The sequence below is a fragment of the Bos grunniens genome, chromosome 15 (genome assembly GCF_055505025.1).
Source record: "Bos grunniens cultivar Pamir isolate PY7600 chromosome 15, Bosgru_T2T1.0, whole genome shotgun sequence".
Classification (NCBI taxonomy): Eukaryota; Metazoa; Chordata; class Mammalia; order Artiodactyla; family Bovidae; genus Bos; species Bos grunniens.
This window is the reverse complement of record NC_141179.1, coordinates 47,890,323-47,911,765: the sequence shown is the minus strand read 5'-3', so window position 1 is coordinate 47,911,765 and position 21,443 is coordinate 47,890,323. Positions and strand designations below refer to the sequence as shown.

The window sequence follows — 21,443 nt, the reverse complement described above, 5'->3', positions numbered from 1 at the left end:
AGTGTTCAGTGTTAGTCACTCAGTCATGTCTGACTGTGACCCCATGGACTGTAGCCAACCAGGCTCCTCTGTCTATGTAATCTCCAGGCAAGAATACTGGAGTGGGTTGCCATTTCCTTCTCCTATCACATTGCATATCTTTGCTATTAAGTCTGTATGTAAAGCATTTAATGTTCAGACCACAGAATAGTGAAATGGGTTGTCATTTCTTTCTCCAGGGGATCTTCTCAGCTCAGGGATTGGTAGGCAGATTCTTTACCACTGAGCCACCTGGGAAGCCTGAGTTTGTACCAGTCTTTTCCAATAACTTGGAGAAGGCAATGGCAACCCACTCCAGTACTCTTGCCTGGAAAATCCCATGGACTGAGGAGCCTGGTAGGCTGCAGTCCATGGGGTCGTTAGCGACTTTACTTTCACTTTTCACTTTCATGCAATGGAGAAGGAAATGGCAGCTCACTCCAGTATTCTTGCCTGCAGAATCCCAGGGACAGAGGAGCCTAGTGGGCTGCCGTCTATGGGGTCGCACAGAGTCAGACATGACTGAAGTGACTTAGCAGCAGCAGTTTCCAATAAGTACAAAACTAGCTCCTTTAATATATATTTGAATGCAGTTCAAAAGCCTTTGGAAAATCAGGGTTAAAGATAAAACTGCCTATGTTAAAAGTAGGACCAGGAAAACATACATATATATATGTTATATATTGTACATTATTGTATAAACTAAGAGTAAATTTAAATAGAGAGATCTTCAGTGAAAGATAAAGTTGCTTACTGACTATGAAAATTTCAGAAAAAATATTTGGCAAACTCAAGCTGGTGCCCTTAAACTATGGCAAGCTACAGGCACAGTGTGGTTCCTGGAATCTAGATTCAAAGACACAGTGAAGGAACCTACCTGGCAGGAGCTGGGATTTATTTTGAGAGACTCACCCAGCACATGATGACTTTCAGTTCATCTACAAGGAGTGGGCACTTGGAAACCAGAGTGAATACCCTGACTTTCCTTCTGCTACCCTCCTGCTGGTGTTTTTTATATTCTGAATACGGCCAGGTGTCCAAGTGCAAAGGAGGCAATCAGTGCAGTACATTTGTGTGAGTCCTCCAGGATGCAGAGTATGAAGTGGTCCTAGAGAGGCAGAGAAGATATGCAGCACACTGGCCCACACAGATGAAGAGCTAAAAAAAATTCAGAACAAAAGCCCGAAGGCCAGCATTTTTATATATTCTCCTTTCAAGTACTATACTATTTTTTAAGGATTGTATCTGTGATATTTGATACTGTCTTTGTTCTCAGGCTTCCCAGGTGGTGCTATAGGTAAAGAACCTGCCTGCCAATGCATAAGATACAAAAAAAGTAGGTTCAATCCCTGGGTTGGGAAGATCCCCCTGGAGGAGGTCATGACCCACTCCAGTATTCTTGACTGGAGAATCCCCATGGACAGAGGAGCCTGGTGGGATACAGTCCATGGGGTCGCACAATGTCAGACATGACTAAAACGACTTAGCAGGCATGAGCACATGCCATTTGTTCTCAGAGTCCCCTTAGAAGAGATTTGGATTTCTTTTTATCCTTTTAGACCACTCAAGAGTTATGCAAAATACTTCCCGTTTTCAAAACTCATGTTATGAATTCACTCTGAAATTAAATGTACCATGTTTACCTGGAGGATCAAAATTTTTAAAAAAGAAGGAATGGATAATCATGTAACTGCCATGCATGTCCTATGTTTGTATTCCTATATGTTCTCAAGTAATTTTATATTACTCTTTCCCTAAGGTCTAAAGTGAGATGTAAGAAAAACTGAAATGCCAGGAGTATTCTGTTACATGTTTTATAAAATCCATGGGTATTGAAGAAAACTTTGAGCTTTCTAAAGCTTTAACTAGCACTGAAATTCAAAAAAATTGATATGAAAATATATGTTATTGTTAAGTCGCTTCAGTCGTGTCCGACTCTGTGCGACCCCACCGACAGCAGCCCACGAGGCTCCTCCGTGCACAGGATTCTCCAGGCAAGAATACTGGAGTGGGTTGCCATATAGCCAGATACAACACCTTTTGTGGAGAATACTATAAGTGATGAAGAAGAGTCAAAAACTTTTTTTTATCCTTTATGGTCTTTTATCATAAAATAAATAAAAGCTTTCTGAAGAGAAGATGGTGATTCACTTGGGAGTCATATAAGTAACGCTATACATAAAATATCTTGAAAAATTACAGTTATTTACCTGATAGCTCACAACAGATCTTTTGTTACTTGCTCAAGAAGTAGTTGATTATGCCATTGCATATATATAAAGTTAAAATTACCAACAAAGTTTTATTGATTTAGCTTATATTTATTGAACACCTAAATACTGTGTTGTCTAATAAGAGCTTAGTAAATAATAGGTTGAATCAAGAATGTTTGCTTGTCATATGAGCATTACTGACACCTAGTGGTCAAGCTTGGAAAAGGCAACGGCAACCCACTCCAGTACTCTTACCTGGAAAATCCCATGGGCAGAGGAGCCTGGTAGGCTGCAATCCATGAGGTTGCGAAGAGTCGGACACGACTGAGCGACTTCACTTTCGCTTTTCACTTTCATGCACTGGAGAAGGAAGTGGCAACCCACTCCAGTGTTCTTGCCTGGAGAATCGCAGGAACGGGGGAGCCTGGTGGGCTGCCGTCTATGGGGTCGCACAGAGTCGGACACGACTGAAGCGACTTAGCAGCAGCAGCAGTGGTCAAGCTAAATGCACTTCTTAATTAAATGAGTCCTTTATAAAAGCAAGAGTGAACTAAAAAGTAACTGCAGTTGTTTTATTCAAATTCCATCAAAAACATGTATCTTAAATAAGTAATAAAGACAATATCCATTTTAGTAATAGCTTGGATCTATTGTCAAACACTTCTTTCTCATTGCATATATTAATTCAGAAAAAAAATGTGATGTGAATTTTTATTTTCACCCCTTTTTAAAAATTTAATTTATTTATAAGGTGGAATGTGAGGCTTATAGAGGTAAAGAATTATGCTCAGTGTCTCTCAGTTATTGTATTGCAGAAAAAAGATTTAAACTTAAGTTTTCTGACTCTAAAGTGTTGATTCCAGAGATAATGCCATAAATTAATTAAATAGCCAGTGTTTAATATCAATTAATTTCTAATAAACAGTGATAGAGTCCTTTCTAGGCATTATCTGATTATATCATTACAACAATCCCGTTAAGTTGATTTTCTTTCCTCATTTTCCTGTGAGAAAACCAAAGCTCAAAAGGTAAATTGAATGGACAGAACTCATAGAACAAAGGGATGGGCAAAGGGACCATGTTCCTAATATACATGATACACAATTACTATTATATCTAGTGTTAGAGGTTCTATACGCTCACAAAAATCATTTAGTGTAATTCTTAAAACAAATATAGCTCAAAGTTTGTAAACTTATATAAGAATTCTGGCTCTGGCCTTTATCAAATGTACATATATTTCTGCACTGAGTTTGAGAAATGCTGGGTTTTTTCCTACAGTGCTGTTTCACTGTCTTCCCTGCCTACCAAAAGTAACTTCACCTGATCCACAGTGAGATTTAAGATATTGGCGGAAAAAAAAAGGTGAAACTGAAAGTCGCTCAGTTGTGTCTGACTCTGTGACCCATGGTCTGCAGCCCGCCAGTTTGGTGGGAGGCCATTATTCCTTTGATTTACTAGACTCCTGAGGGTACTCACTGGAGGATGCAGACTATAGATCTGTAACCAGAGGGAATTTCTGACCAGAAAATTTTAAGGTTGTCCTCAGGGATATGGAAATTTTCCATGCCATATTACAGGTCTAAGGATACAACCCACAGTGGGAAGGCCCTTCCGGGGGCTAGAGTTCTCATATAACTCCTTGGCCTTGGCTATTGAAAACTCAGACATGTGCAGGCTACAGTCTGTGGCATCCAGTTCTTCACAAACTATTTCTCAGATGCCAGTCATGATAGGTGAGTCAGTTTCTGGTTATGCTGGAAGAGGGATCACAATGACAGTAACTAAAGTGATTCATGGAATGATGGAATTCCAGTGGCTCCATCAGAGTCTCGTAGAGAAATCCATCTCCAAGCAGAGCAGCAAGAAATTGTATTGAGAAAAACCTGAATTTATAGATGCACATCAGTCACTAACACAAAATCACATAGCATAACACAGGACTAAATATGCAAACTAATATCAACAAACTCAGCAGATAGGTAGATAGATATTGAACAGATAGATTCAAACATATGAACAAAGAATGTGATATGCAAACAGGAGGGAAAAATACTAATGGTAACTCATTGGCTGGAACAAACGAACTCCTTCCTTCTCTACAGCCTTCTATTTTGTCATCTCAGAAGAGAACCTCTTATACTAGGCACGGTCATCCTAGTGGGAGGTAACAGCATTTCTGAAAATGAGGCACAGAGGGGTTGAGAGATGGGAAGCCTGGAAACCTGGGCCAAGAGATTATTCAATTCTGCTGCAAAGATGGAAGCCAGTCCCTGGGAGAAGCTCACCACAGTTTACTTGGGGAACTGTGTGTCTGAAAGGAAAGAGAGGTTCAGAAAGGAAAAGAAAGAACATCAGAGAGTTATGGTGAATATAAACTTTAAAAATATACATGGAAGTGTTTATTAAACAGAAAATAATATTAAGCACACAAAAGGTGAAGATGACTGCATCTGTAGTGGTCATAGTAATGGTAATGCATGTGTGCATGCTCAGTGGCTCAGTCATATCTGACTCTTTGTGACCCTGTGGTCTGTAGCCCACCAGGCTCCTCTGTCCATGGGATTCTCCAGGCAAGAATACTAGAGTGGGTTGCCAAGCCCTCCTCCAGGGCATCTTCCCAACTCAGGAATTGAACCTGCATCTCTCGAATCTCCTGCACTGGCAGGTGGGTTCTTTACCACTAGAGCCACCAGGGAAGCCCAGTAAAGACAATGGTTGCAACATATTGACCTAAACAGACAGCATTTTTGCCAATGACAATATGCTTCTATTGATATTTAGCCCCAAGAAAATCTTCCATGATCATTCAGTGGGATGATAATAAAATCAAAACAGTATTAAACATTGGAAACACTGGACAATCTCATTGAACAGGACATGAATCTTTGAACCCCCTACTCCCTTTGAACAGGATATGAGTCACTGCATCTCAGTCACATTTTATTGATATAATTATATTGATCAGTCATATGTTTTTCAAAGGGAAAATTACTGAGAGTCATTGGTGAAGAGGGATGAATTATTGAAAAATTAAGATAAAAGATTATAGAAGTCTTAATTAACTCAGTAGTTGTGAGGGGGAAGAAAAATAGATTTGATAGCTATTTCTGAAGACAAACACTGTTAAAGTACTTGGTGGCTCAGATGATAAAGAATCTGGCTGCAATGCAGGAGACCCAGGTTTGATCCCTGGGTCGGAAAAATCCCCTGGAGAAGGGCATGGCAATCCACTCCAGTATTCTTGTCTGAAGAATTCCATGGACAGAGGAGCCTGGCAGGTATAGACCATAAGGTCACAAAGAGTCATACACAATTGAAGCAACTTAGCATGCACGCAAACGTGAATTTTAGTCCAGGCCATGTCCAGGAGCAAATTAAAGTTTTGCCCCTGACACAAGAAATACAGAGAATACTGACAGGTAGAGAAAGAAGAAAAAGTAAGATGTGAAGTTCAAATGCAGACAACTAAGTAAGGAAAGAGTAAGTTTCCTGAGACTGAAAGAGAAATACAGCCAAGAATGAGCAGAAACACAATGCCATCTGTGGTATGCCCTGTGACACAGCTTCCAGATCTGCTTTTTAGGAAATATGCATCTACCTCCCAGCTACTAGGAATATCAGATACTGGGAGCTCACATCTGCACCCCTTTCTGGAACTGTCATCCAACTCAAGAAACTATCTCAACCAAAGTTTTGTCCCATCACTTAGGATAACACTTGCCAATGGCAAGACACCATGGAATGCAAATAACTGATTTCCTTGCATCGTCGTGGGACAATGTAGAAGGGCCATTCCAGCTCCAGAGCTTCCCATAATATCACTGGAGGCCCCAGATGCAATCTCATGGTGAGTCACCTTGTCCTTCGACCCAGTCCTACTTTCCTAGATTTTTTTTAGAAATATGATTTCTGAGAGATCTCCAAAATCCCTCTGCATGCCACTCTGTAACCCAGTTTGTGTTTATCTAGGATATCATATTTATATAATAATTTGAAAGATTATTTCCACTAAAACCTTTAACTTTTATTTGCTAATTATTGCTGATCTCTGCCTATCACTATGTAAAGTATAAAGATACTCTATACCATGAACATAAATCTGACACAGATTTTGACCTCAAAGACATTATACCCTAGCGGTAAAAAGCTAGTAGTGTTTCTTTAGGCTAGAATGAGCATTAGAATTGCCTGGAGGGTTTAATTAAAATTATTAATAGGTCTCAATCCCAGAAATTCTTATTTAGAGAGTCTGGGGTAGTGTCCAGTAATTAGCATTTATAACAAATTACTAGATGATGCTGATACCCATGGCCCAGGGACTACACTTTAAAAACTACTAATAATCAATAATAACTAGCATAACAGCAAAATAAATAGACTTCTGGAAAATAACAAAAATAATAAATAATCATGAAACAAGCCATCTGGGGAAGGCTCTGTGGATAGTGTTTCATTAAATTTAGACTAAGAATTATTTTGGTGATTGGACTTAGAAGAATTTATAGTTCTGAGAAGGTTTATTATTTTGCTGGAATTATACATTAGTCTCCTGATATGTCAAAATTTCTTAATTTCATTCCTTAGCTCAAATCTAAACACCAGCTGTCCACCCCTCCACCCTAACTAAATTCCCTCCCACATACCATTTTCTCTTTTTATTTAGCAATTCCTTGTTCTTTTATAAAAATTTTTTTATTAAAGTATAGTTGATTTATAATGTTGTAAGTGTTTTTCATATTCTTTTCCATTATCATTTATTATAGGATACTAAATATAGCTATCTGTGATATGCAGTAGGATCTTGTTGCTTATGTATCCACATACCATGTTCTTGTCAGGCCTCTCTTGAAAGAATGTATCATTCCCCTAAACCATCTACATCAATACAAGTCCTATAATTTTATACACACACATACAGACCATCTTGTTTAGGCTTTACGTGATGATTAATAGATATAATTAACAATCAATATTTGTTATTTTATAGCCATATACAGTTTCTTCCTTAAAGAGTGAAAGAAAAAAATACAAGTGCAGAATGGCTTTTTTTTGGAAATTTTCCACGTGGTTTTCTATGTAGGTGAGGTAAGTACTTTGAAGTGAGAATGTCTTTTTAATTCTGCCTCATATTCCATCTCTAGGTCTCTTCAGCTGTATTATGAAATTAAAGATTCCAGAAAACAGGTGACATGATCTGAAAGAGGTTATGGTCTCTCCCTGGAAGCAAGAAAACTGCAAAAAATGTATCTATAACCACTCCAAACAGATATGCTGCACCCCAACAAGACACAGTTCCATCCTTCTTCCTTTCTTCTGATGGGGATTCCAGGGCTGGAAGACATGCACATCTGGATTGGCTTCCCCTTCCTTGCAGTTTATCTAATAGCTCTCCTGGGAAACATTACCATCCTGTTTGTGATCCAGACTGAATGCAGCCTCCACCAACCTATGTTTTACTTCCTGGCGATGTTGGCCTTCACTGACCTTGGCCTGTCCACAGCCACCATCCCCAAGATGCTGGGTATCTTCTGGTTCAATCTCAGGGAGATTGTGTTTGGTGCTTGCATCACACAGATGTACACAATTCACATATGCACTGGCCTGGAGTCTGTGGTGCTGACAGTCATGGCCATAGACCGATACATTGCCATCTGCAACCCCCTAAAATATAGCATGATCCTCACCAGTAAGGTAATAGCTATCCTTGGCATAGTCATCATATTTAGGACTTTGGTATTTGTGACTCCATTTATTTTCCTTATCCTGAGACTGCCTTTCTGTGAAGTCCGGATCATCCCCCACACCTATTGTGAACACATGGGTTTGGCAAAGTTGTCTTGTGGCAGTATTAGGGTCAATGTTATCTATGGCTTGATTGCTTTCTCTGTGGGATACATTGATCTTTCTGTGATTGGATTTTCATATGTCCAAATCCTCAGAGCAGTCTTCCACCTCCCGTCCTGGGATGCACGGCTCAAGGCACTCAGCACCTGTGGATCCCATGTCTGCGTCATGTTGGCCTTCTACCTGCCAGCACTCTTCTCCTTCATGACCCACCGCTTTGGCCACAATGTCCCTCACTGCATCCACATACTTCTGGCCAATCTATATGTGGTTGTACCTCCTGCCTTTAACCCTATCATCTATGGGGTTAGGACAAAGCAGATAAGACAGCGAGTGCTTAGGATGCTCAACCCAAAAAGCTATTGATGTTTAGCCCCAAGAAAATATTCCATGATCATCAGTGGGATAATAATAAGATTAAAGCAGTAGTAAACACTGGAAATATTTTCATTAAACTCCTCTGGCATTTCCACACAAGCCAGTCACACTGCTTTTTTGCCCATCAGTCATAATCTGTATATCCCCATCGGAATGCATAGCTCAAAGATTCCAAAATAATCATTCTACTTTTTGCCACAGGAAAAGTACGTCAAAAATTCTCATGTTGAAATCCCACTGATGCTACAAAATTCCTAAGGGGAGAAAAAGGTTTGAAAAAGTCATGCCCCTGGTACCTTCAATAATTATTTTTCTTATGGTCTTGTTATTCACAGGTCAGAAGCTGAAGTTCATGTCTATAAAAATGATGAATTTCATGAAAGTCAAGCAGGACACAGTGATAAGGGACATGCACGGGTCATGAGATCCAGGTTGAAACTCAGGCTCTGTCCTTGACTGGAAGGTTTACCTGAGTTTGTCACTTGGAGTTCTTTGAGTGTCAGTATCAGTTCAGTTCAGTTGCTCAGTCGTGTCCGACTCTTTGCAACCCCGTGAATCCCAGCACGCCAGGCCTCCCTGTCCATCACCAACTCCTAGAGTTCACTGAGACTCATGTCCATCGAGTCAGTGATGCCATCCAGCCATCTCATCCTCTGTCATCCCCTTCTTGTCCTGCCCCCAAACCCTCCTAGCATCAGAGTCTTTTCCAATGAATCAACTCTTCGCATGAGGTGGCCAAAGTACTGGAGTTTTAGCTTTAGCATCATTCCCTCCAAAGAAATCCCAGGGCTAATCTCCTTCAGAATGGACTGGTTGGATCTCCTTGCAGTCCAAGGGACTCTTAAGAGTCTTCTCCAACACCATAGTTCAAAAACATCAATTCTTCGGCACTCAGCTTTCTTCACAGTCCAACTCTCACATCCATACATGACCACTGGAAAAACCATAGCCTTGACTAGACGGACCTTTGTTGGCAAAGTAATGTCTCTGCTTTTCAATATGCTATCTAGGTTGGCCATAACTTTTCTTCCAAGGAGTAAGTGTCTTTTAATTTCATGGCTGCAGTCACCATCTGCAGTGATTTTGGAGCCCAGAAAAATAAAGTCTGACACTGTTTCCACTGTTTCCCCATCTATTTCCCATGAAGTGATGGGACTGGATGCCATGATCTTCGTCTTCTGAATGTTGAGTTTTAAGACAACTTTTTCACTCTCCTCTTTCACCTTCATCAAAAGGCTTTTGAGTTCCTCTTCACTTTCTGCCATAAGGGTGGTGTCATCTGCATATCTGAGGTTCTTGATATTTCTCCCGGCAATCTTGATTCCAGCTTGTGCTTCTTCCAGCCCAGCATTTCTCATGATGTACTCTGCATGTAAGTTAAATAAGCAGGGTGACAATATACAGTCTTGACATACTCCTTTTCCTATTTGGAACCAGTCTGTTGTTCCATGTCCAGTTCTAACTGTTGCTTCCTGACCTGCATACAGATTTCTCAAGAGGCAGGTCAGGTGCTCTGGTATTCCCATCTCTTTCAGAGTGTCAGTATACTCGCTAATAAAATAACTAAAAAAAAAAAAAAACTGTTGTGAACAACTTTGCAGCTTCGAAGAACAAAGAAACTTTGAAAACAAACACATGTGTTTCTGGTGTGGTTGTTACTTCTGGTGCATGTAGATTAATTTACTAATTTCAATCTTACTCTACAGTCACTGGTTCCAGCTGCAGATGACCCCAGTGCTTAGAGGTCTACAGGGACTCAACCCTGACCTTGGTCAAAGCCTTTAAGTCAGAAGGCTATAATTCCTAAAGAGTTAAGAGTTCTTCCTCTGGGCTTGAGGACTCAGTGAAACCATATGCCCTACAGTCCTGGTTAGGGCATGAGGCAGAATGGTTAGCTTTAGGGCAGAATGCACGAGAGTGGCTACTAACAAAAAGTCATTCCCATCTGAGTATGGAAGCTAGATAGTATAACTGATTTCTTTTGGTATTCTAGGAACTGCAGAAACATTCATTTGGCTTCTAATTGGAAATGGGACCTGGTTAAAATTCAAGAGAGAGTGAGTAAGGAATAAACAGAAAATGGGACTATGGTACTATAAACAAAGAGAGGTGGTGAACTTAAAAAAAATTATATTTTGTATAAATTTATAAAGAAAAATGACCAAATGATAGGTTTCTACATAGAAATTACAATATTGACACAAACAAGATTTTTAAAAACTAAACAGATCAAAATGATGAAGGGAGATGACAAAAAAGGTTATTGCAGATTTTCATCCAGGTAAGGTGGTGTGTGTGTTCAGTCTCATCCAACTCTTTGCTACCCCTTGGCTCCTCTGTCCATGGGATTTTCTAGGCAAAAACATTGAAGTGGGTTGCCACTTCTTCCTCCAGGGGATCTTCCCTACCCAGGGATTGAACCCACATCTCCTGCATTGCAGGTGGATTCTTTACCACTGAGCCATCAGGGAAGCCCCAGTAAGATGGTAAGAAGCCATGATAACTTGTCATATGTTTCTTATATTAATAATTAACTGTTTAGCAATATTAGCAAATTTGCAAATCTTTCAAAATCATTTTAAAAATTAATTTTATTCTGATGACAAAATCAGAAAATAGAGAAGAAAATACAGTCTTTAAATCAATGCAAATAGCAACACAATTGTGAGAAATTTGACTCAAAGTCAGTGTTCACAGGAATAGATACTACCAATCTGTTGTAAGGATTTGTAAAAGATGTAGGATTCCATACACCAGTTGTCATTCCTCATGATAACTAGCACAATTTCGGCACATGAAGGGGCTCAGAAAACATTCCTTTACTTACAATACTGAAGTGTATAAATGTAGAGTTGACAAATAGTGTCTACAATGGATCTCTAGTTCTACAGAAGTCAGTCCCTACATATGAGTGTCTTTCTGCCCTGGTTCTAAGGCAAGAGGTTAAAGAGGACCACAGGCTCTCACAGAATTGTCAAAACCAGGGAAGGTGGTTCAAGAAACTGGACAAAATGGTCCCAAGACAATGTTTCAGGTGACTCTACATACAGGTAAAGGGAATGGAAATATGGGGCCAGGATTACTCAAAGAACCAGGTCTTAAAGGGCAGATCCAACACTGCCAAGAAGTTTCAATAATATTAAAAAAAAAAAAGTCCTCTTAGCACAGGCTTAGTTGGCGAGATTTAGTATTAACTAAATGTATTTAAAATTAGTAGACTGTAGTTGTTTTTGTCAATTTAACTGAGAAAATCTATGAAGAGTCGCTTTGCTATTATGGTCTGACTATGGTTCAGCTGTTCTGGAAGAAGTTGTACTAAGAACCAGAGAAGGGTAAGGTGGGACCTATCAAAGCCACTCACCTCACTCCCTGGTTTGCAGGTTTGTCATATTTGCATGAGAAATTTACATGAGCAACACAGATCCTTTTGATAAATAAAGATCTGAAACCATTGAACAGTATTGAGAAACAGAGAAAATTTTAATCAAGATCCAGTAGCAAGACAGAGCAACAGGTTACCTTCGGAATTAATTATCTAGAGGAAAAAGAATCTAACCTAGTGACCAAGACTCAAAACAAAGAGCTAAGTATTGTTGAGGAAATAAAACTATGCATTCCACATATCAAAAAGTGGAGTTTGCAAGCCTCTTGGTACATCTGATGCTATATTTTGCTTATGACATATTCCAAGCATGTGGGTGCTAATAATGACAACTGTGACCTCATAGACCCAGAGTGGGACATCAAGACAGGGAATCTGGGAGTCTAAACAGCATTTGTTGTTGTTGTTCAGTCACTCAGTCATGTCTGACTCTTTGCGACCCCATGGACTGCAGCAGGCCAGGCTTCCCTGTCCTTCACCATCTCCTGGATCTTGCTCAAACTCATGTCCATTGAATCAGTGATATCATCCAACCATCTCATCCTCTATCATCCCTGTTTCCTCATACCAATCTTTCCCAGCATCAGGGTCTTTTCTGATGACTCAGCTCTTCACATCAGGTGGATAAAGTATTAGTGCTTCAGCATTAGTCCTTTCAATGAATATGCAGGATGGATTTCCTTTAAAATAGACTAGTTTGATCTCCTTGCCATCCAAGGGACTCTCAAGAGTCTTCTCCACACCACAATTCAAAAGCATCAATTCTTCGGTGCTCAGCCTTCTTTATGGTCCAACTCTCATATCCATACATGACTACTGGAAAAACCATAGTTTTGACTAGACAGACCTTTGCTGACAAAGTAATGTCTCTGCTTTTTAATATGCTGCCTAGGTTTTTCTTTTTTTTTTTTTTTCCAAAAAGCAAGCGTCTTTTAATTTCATGACTGTAGTCACCATCTGCAGCAATTTTGGAGACCAAGAAAATAAAGTCTCTCACGGTTTCCATTGTCTCCCCATCTATTCACCATAAAGTGATAGGACCAGATGCCATGATTTTAGTTTTCTTGAACGTTGAGTTTTAAGCCAGCCTTTTCACTCTCCTCTTTGACTTTCATCAAGAGGCTCTTTAGTGCCTCTTCACTTTCTGCTAGAAGGGTGGTGTCATCAACATACCTGAAGTTATTGATATTTTCCCTAGCAATCTTGATTCCGGCTTGTGCTTCATCCAGCCCAGCATTTCACATAATGTACATTGCATATAAGTTAAATAAAGAAGCAAGGTGACAACATTCAGCCTTGACATACTCCTTTCCCAGTTTGAAACCAGTCCATCATTCCATGTTCAGTTCCAACTGTTGCTTTTTGACCTGAATACAGATTTCTCAGGAGGTAGGTCAGGTGGTCTACTATTCCCATCTCTTTTAGAATTTGCCACAGTTCATTGTGATCTACACAATCAAAGGCTTTAGTGTAGGCAATGAAGCAGAAGTAGTAGCTTTTCTGGAATTCTCTTGCTTTTTCTATGATCTAACAGATGCTGACAATTTGATCACTGGTTCCTCTGCCTTTTCTAAATCCAACTGAACATCTGGAAGTTCTTGGTTCATGTGCTGCTGACGCCTCACTTGGAGAATTTTGAGCATTACTTTACTAGTGTGTGAGATGAGTGCAATTGTGCAGTAGTTTGAATACTCATTGGCATTGCCTTTCTTTGAGATTGGAATGAAAATTGACCTTTTCCAGTCCTGTGGCCACTGCTGAGTTTTCCATATTTGCTGGCATATGGAGTGCAGCACTTTAACAGCATCATCTTTTAAGATTTTAAATAGGTCAACTGGAATTCCATCACCTCCTCTAGCTTTGTTCATAGTGATACTTCCTAAGGCCCACTTGACTTCACATTCCAGGATGTCTGGCTCTAGGTCAGTGATCACACCATCATGGTTATCTGGGTCATTAAGATAAGCTCTTTACAAAAGAGTTTGTAAAGTCCCTCTGTGTATTCTTGCCACCTTTTCTTAATATCTTCTGCTTCTGTTAAGTCCATATCACTTCTGTCCTTTATTGTGCCCATCTTTGCATGAATATTCCCTTGGTATCTCTAATTTTCTTGACGAGATCTCTCTAGTCTTTCCCATTCTATTGCTTTCCTCTATTTCTTTTCACTGATCTCTTAAGAAGGCTTTCCTATTTCTCCTTGCTATTCTTTGAAACTCTGAATTCTGATGAGTATATCTTTCCTTTTCTCCTTTGCCTTTCATTTCTCTTCTTTTCTCAGCTATTTGTAAGGCCTCCTCAGGCAGCCATTTTGCCTTTTTGCACTTCTTCTTCTTGGAGATGGTTTTGATCACTGCCTCCTGTACAGTATTATAAACCTCCATCCATCATTCTTCAGCCTCTCTGTCTAACAGATCAAATCCCTTGAAGCTATTTGTCACTTCCACTGCATAATTGCAAGGGATTTGATTTAGGTCATACCTGACTGACCTAGTAGTTTTCCCTACTTTCTTCAAGTCTGAATTTTACAATAAGGAGTTTATGATCTGAGCCACAGTCAGCTCCCAGTTTTGTTTTTGCTGACTATATATTGTTTCTTCATCTTTGGCTGTAAAAAAGATAATCATCTGATTTTGGTATTGACCATCTGGTGATGTCCATGTGTACAGTCATCTTTCATGTTGTTGGAAGAAGGTGTTTGCTATGACCAGTGCGTTCTCTTGGCAAAATTCTGTTAGCCTTTGCCCTGCTTCATTTTGTACTCCAAGGCTAAACTTGCCTATTACTCCAGGTATCTCTTCACTTCCTACTTTTGCATTCCAATCCTATGATGAAAAGAACATCAGTTTTTGGTGTTAGTTCTAGAAGATCTGGTAGGTCTTCTTAGACCCATTGAACTTTAGCTTCTTTGGACTAGTGGTTGGGGCATAGACTTGGATTACTGTGATATTGAGTGGTTTGTCTTGGAAACGAACAAAGATCATTCTTTCATTTTGAGATTGCACCCAAGTATTGCATTTTGGACTATTTTTTTGACTATGGTGGCTACTCCATTTCTTCTAAGGGATTCTTACCCACGGTTGTGTATGTAATGGTCATCTGAATTAAATTCACCCATTCCAGTCCATTTTAGTCCACTGATTCCTAAAATGTTGATGTTCACTCTTGCCATCTCCTGTTTGACCACTTCCAACTTACCTTGATTCATAGACCTAACAATCCAGGTTCCTAAGCAACATTGTCCTTTATAACATCAGACTACTTTTACCACCAGACACACTCACACTTTGGCTCAGCTTCTTCATTCCTTCTGGAGCTATTTCTCCACTCTTCTCCAGTAGTATATTGGGCACCTACCAACCAGAGGAGTTTGTCTTTCAGTGTCATATCTTTTTGTCTTTTCATACTATTTATAGGGTTTTCAAGGCAAGAATGCTGAAGTGTTTTGCCATTCCCTTCTCCAGTGGACCACATTTTGTCAGAACTCTCCAAAAGGACCCATCAAAGGCTTCATTGCTGGCAACTCAACAGTGTCTCCTTGTGGCTATCAACCAGAATAGCAAGACTGGAGTGATTCCACTTAAATCTGCTTGGTGTTTGAAAGGAGACTGATAACTTTGAAATCAAAATTTCTGGGATCTCCAACAATAGGGGAAGGACTGTGGATAGTTTAAAGAAGAAAATACTGTACTTCATGATCATAAGCCAATGGGAATTTTAATGATTAACTTAAAAAACAAAAGATATATATGACAATTTATACTCTGATTTCCTTTTCTCCATTGACATTGAAAAGTCAATATCAAATCAATGACATGAGTCAAGTATTCATAAATAGAATATATCTCAGCATTTTATAAGATGTTACATTAGCAACCAGTAACACTGAAGAAGCTGAAGTTTAACGGTTCTATGAAGACCTACAAGACCTTTTACAACTAACACCCAAAAAAGATGTCCTTTTCATTATAGTGGACTGGAATGCAAAAGTAGGAAGTCAAGAAACACCTGGAGTAACAGGCAAATTTGGCCTTGGAATATGGAATGAAGCAAGGCAAAGACTAATAGAGTTTTGCCAAGAAAATGCACTGGTCAGAGAAAACACCCTCTTCCAACAACACAAGAGAAGACTCTACACATGGACATCACTAGATGGTCAACACTGAAATTAGACTGATTACATTCTTTGCAGCGAAAGATGGACAAGCTCTATACAGTCAACAACAAAAAAAAAAGACCAGGAGCTGACTGTGGCTCACAGATCATGAACTCCTTATTGCCAAATTCAGACTTAAACTGAAGAAAGTAGGGAAAACCACTAGACCATTCAGGTATGACCTAAATCAAATCCCTTATGATTATACAGTGGAAGTGAGAAATGGATTTAAGGGACTAGATCTGATAGATAGAGTGCCTGATGAACTATGGATGGAGGTTCGTGACATTGTACAGGAGACAGGGACCAAGACCATCCCCATGGAAAAGAAATGCAAAAAAGCAAAATGGCTGTCTGGGGAGGCCTTACAAATAGCTGTGAAAAGAAGAGAAGTGAAAAGCAAAGGAGAAAAGGAAAGATATAAGCATCTGAATGCAGAGTTCCAAAGAATAGCAAGAAGAGATAAGAAAGCCTTCCTCAGTGATCAATGCAAAGAAATAGAGGAAAACAACAGAATGGGAAAGACTAGAGATCTCTTCAAGAAAATTAGAGATACCAAGGGAACATTTCATGCAAAGATAGGCTCGATAAAGGACAGAAATGATATGGACCTAACAGAAGCAGAAGATATTAAGAAGAGGTGGCAGAAATACACAGAAGAACTGTACAAAAAAGATCTTCACAACCAAGATAATCACGATGGTATGATCACTCACCTAGAGCCAGACATCCTGGAATGTGAAGTCAAGTGGGTCTTAGAAAGCATCACTATGAACAAAGCTAGTGAAGGTGATGGCATTCCAGTTGAGCTATTTCAAATCCTGAAAGATGATGCTGTGAAAATGCTGCACTCAATATGCCAGCAAATTTGGAAAACTCAGCAGTGACCACAGAACTGGAAAAGGTCAGTTTTCATTCCAATCCCAAAGAAAGACAATGCCAAAGAATGCTCAAACTACTGCACAATTGCACTCATCTCACATGCTAATAAATTAATGCTCAAAATTCTACAAGCCAGGCTTCAGCAATACGTGAACTGTGAACTTCCAGATGGTTCAAGCTGGTTTTAGAAAAGGCAGAGGAACCAGAGATCAAATTGCCAACATCCGCTGGATCATGGAAAAAGCAAGAGAGTTCCAGAAAAACATCTATTTCTGCTTGATTGACTATGCCAAAGCCTTTGACTATGTGGATCACAATAAACTATGGAAAACTCTGAAAGAGATGGGAATACCAGACCACTTGACCTGCCTCTTGAGAAATATGTATGCAGGTCAGGAAGCAACAGTTAGAACTGGACATGGAACAACAGACTGGTTCCAAATAGGAAAAGGAGTATGTCAAGACTGTATATTGTCACCCTGCTTATTTAACTTCTATGCAGAGTACATCATGAGAAATGCTGGGCTGGAAGAAGCACAAGATGGAATCAAGATTGCTGGGAGAAATATCAAGAACCTCAGATATGCAGATGACACCACCCTTATGACAGAAAGTGAAGAGGAACTCAAAAGCCTCTTGATGAAAGTGAAAGTAGGGAGTGAAAAAGTTGTCTTAAAACTCAACATTCAGAAGACGAAGATCATGGCATCCAGTCCCATCACTTCATGGGAAATAGATGGGGAAACAGTGGAAACAGTGTCAGACTTTATTTTTCTGGGCTCCAAAATCACTGCAGATGGTGATTGCAGCCATGACATTAAAAGACGCTTACTCCTTGGAAGAAAAGTTATGACCAACCTAGATAGCATATTCAAAAGCAGAGACATTACTTTACCAACAAAGGTCCGTCTAGTCAAGGCTATGGTTTTTCCTGTGGTCATGTATGGATGTGAGAGTTGGACTGTGAAGAAGGCTGAGCGCTGAAGAATTGATGTTTTTGAACTATGGTGTTGGAGAAGACTCTTGAGAGTCCCTTGGACTGCAAGGAGATCCAACCAGTTCATTCTGAGGGACATCAGCCCTGGGATTTCTTTGGAAGGAATGATGCTAAAGCTCAGACTCCAGTACTTTGGCCACCTCATGTGAAGAGTTGACTCATTGGAAAATACTCTGATGCTGGGAGGGATTGGGGGCAGGAGGAGAAGGGAATGACAGAGGATGAGATGGCTGGATGGCATAACTGACTCGATGGACATGAATCTGAGTGAACTCTGGGAGTTGGTGATGGACAGGGAGGCCTGGTGTGCTGGGATTCATGGGGTCGCAAGGAGTCGGACTCGACTGAGCGACTGAACTGAGCTGAACTGAACAGACAGTTACCAAGAAACAAGCTACTTTAAGAAAGATTAAGTTCAAAACTTATCATCATTTTTAACCTTGGCAATTAGATAATTAACCAAAATGATAAATTCCTAATGATCATTTAATTAATAGTGGCCAGAGTCAAGAGTAGGTTAGGCATATCTGCTACATAAATCTGCTTTTCCTATTACATTTTTGAAGAGTGAGTTGCATTGTTAGACTTCAACTGGATAGTTTTGCAGTTTTCTGGACTTTTTCATGGTCCATATTACAAATAGCAAAGGCAGACCACTGTATAACCCAACATATAATGAATTGCTCAGTGTAAGTAAAGTTGATTTCTCCATCAAAGATATCACAGTAACTTAACACACTTAACAATTAAAGTTTATTCTCATCCACATACCATTCCAATACGTGAGGGCTTTGTTTCATGTCAGCATTTAGAGACCCATGCTTCTTTGATTAGTTGACTCCATGTTCTAATCCATTACAGACTGCCACTGGAGCTTCTGAATATGTCAGGCAAATAAAGGGGGAGAGTGAGCAGGATTTTGTAAGATATTTTAGGGATTCAATTTAAGAGAGATTTACACCATTTTTTCTGCATTCCCTTGGCCAGAATCTTTACATAAATCTAGCTGGAGAGGTCTGGTGATTAAATATTTATTTCTTAAGAGAAATAAGGTCAAACTAGTCAATCCTAAAGGAAATCAACCCTGAATATTCATTGGAAGGACTGATGCTGAAGTTTCAATATTTGGGGCACCTGTTTCAAAGAGCAGACTCATTGGAAAAGAGTGTGAGGCTGGGAAAGCTTGAGGGTGAGAGGAGAAGGGGGAAGCAGAGCATGAGATGATTGGATGGCATTACTGATTCAATGGACAGGGATTTGAGTGGACTCTGGGAGATGGTGGAGGACAAGAAAGCCTAGTGTGCGGCAATCCATTGGGTCGCAAAGAGTTAGATCTTAATTAGTCGCAAAGAGTTAGTTAGTGACCGAATAACAAGAAAAATGATGAGAGACCCTCACATGTAAAGCATATATAACCTCTTCCCAAATGAGACTACCAGAACCCTCACCTAGGCACTGTATCCTCAGAAAGTCCAAGGTCTCCAGGGGTGTGTGGTCATCTCCATCAAGTCCTGATGTAGTTCCTCTTGGATGAGTCATCTCCCTCCTCCTACCATACATCTAATAGTGGAGCATAAACCAGAAAGATTCCCAGTTGAACTGAAGCATGTAATACATTTAGCAGGAACTTGTCAGTGGTAATTCTGAAATACTTTGGGGCCAGGCACTGCAATGCTTTTATCTCCTAACAGTTGGGTAAGTTCTCTTGACCTCCCACTTTATATGATTCTGGGAGAAACTCTCCTGGCCGTTGCTTTCCATGTCCTTTTTCTGCATCTGTGGGGTTGTGTCTTCTTTAATGTTTCCCCACTGCCTTATATGAAGCAGGCACTGGAATGTGTGACTTATTTCGCAGATATTGCATTTGGAGACTGTTTTGTGTCTGTCAAATATTAAAATCAATGATTGTTTTAATTTTTAATCAAAAACTTTTTAAAAGCCTAGATCATGTTCCTTTAGCAATGAATCCCCTTAAATTTTTAACAAGATTTATCTTAGGTAAACTTTCTTTCCTTTTTTATGTATTTTTGCTTTCCCCAAGCAACTGCTTTTCTACATAATGTTGTCTATATAAGGCTATCAGATGAGAAGACAACGATTCACATAATCTAGTCTTTTCTCAGGGTCATTTTCTATGAGTCTTTGCTACTCAAAGACATTCTAAATCTTTCTCTTAACCTTTGACTTCCCAAGTACTAGGAACATTCTTCAAGACTTTATATTTACAAACTTTATCTATTGTGATTAATTTCTTCTTGGAAACCAGGTAACTTTCTGTTAAGCTCATTTATTACTCATAACAACTTATCAAATTAAATCAACAACTGCAAACACACACTATTATTTTGAGTTCTTTAAACCTTTCCCCTAGAATTACCAACTTGTGTGTGTGTGTGTGTGTGTGTGTGTGTGTGTGTTCAGCCAGGCATGTCACTCAGGCATGTTCTTTGGACCCCATAGACTGTAGCCCAACAGGCTTCTCTGTCTATGGGATTTTCCAGGCAAGAATACTGGAGTGGGTTGCCAGTTCCTTCTCCAGGATATCTTCCCAACCCAGGGATCAAATCCACGTCTTTTGCACCTCCTGTACTGACCAGCAGATTCTTTACCACTGCAACATAACTTGACAGCTGTCAAAACAAACAATTCCAATTTACCAGTGAATTAGCACAATGCAATTTTATACTTTTTAATGACATCAAATTCAGTGTATGTGAAAGGTGAAAGCTCTCTTCCTTCCAATCATTCAGGGTCCTAGCCTTGTTCACTGTGTGGTTCCACTATTTTCTATGGATTTGTATCTTCCAGTGAATTATCTGCAATGAGCCAGAGGAGAAGGAAGAGACGAATGCAGAGGACATCGAGGAGGTTGTAAAAGCCATTCCTGGAAGAGATGCATGCCATTCCCTTGGCCAGACTTAGTCATAAAGCCCCACACAACTGCAAGTATGAGCTTCCCAATTTGCTCAGTGGGTAAAGAATCTGCCTATAATGCAGGGGACAGAACCCAAGGGTTCGATCCCTGGGTCAGGGAGATCCCCTGGAGGAGGGCATGGCAATCCACGCCAGTATTCTTGCCTGGACTATCCCATGAACAGAGGAGCTTGGTGGGCTATAGTCCATAGGGTTGCAAAGAGTCAGATGCACTGAGCACACGTGCAACTGCAAGTATGCCTGGAATGTGTAAATTGACTTGTATTTAGGAGGAAAACGAACTCTGCTTGGGAAAGTTAGCCTTGTCTCTGTCATTTATATACACCGATTGCCAAGCTAAAACCCAACCATGACATTAAAATGGTGAGAAGTGGTAGGAACCTCCAAATATGTTTATGGCTCTTCTGGTCTCACTGAGACACTGTCTGTCCTACAGCCTGATCTACTTCTTGTTTACTTTTTCCAGATGCTTCATTAAATAATTCCCCATGTTTGTTTAGACAGAAGAGAGAGAAGCAGAGGGACACATTTAGATCCCTTCCATGTTTCCCATCATCCCCCTCACCTGTGGTAGGAAGGAAGAGAAGGCACTGGGTGGAGTATGGGCAAACTGCATGTCAGAGACAGAAGTTCAACAGA

At 39.9% G+C, this 21,443-nt stretch overlaps 1 protein-coding gene across 1 annotated transcript; it reads left to right on the top strand.

Annotated features, from left to right (window-relative positions):
* Window positions 1-7,502: 7,502 nt before the first annotated feature.
* Window positions 7,503-8,548, top strand: LOC147357921 (olfactory receptor 52E5). Its single transcript, XM_086338394.1, has one exon. The coding sequence runs from the start codon at window positions 7,503-7,505 to the stop codon at window positions 8,442-8,444; it is 942 nt and encodes a 313-aa protein (XP_086194520.1). The 3' UTR covers window positions 8,445-8,548.
* Window positions 8,549-21,443: the final 12,895 nt, after the last annotated feature.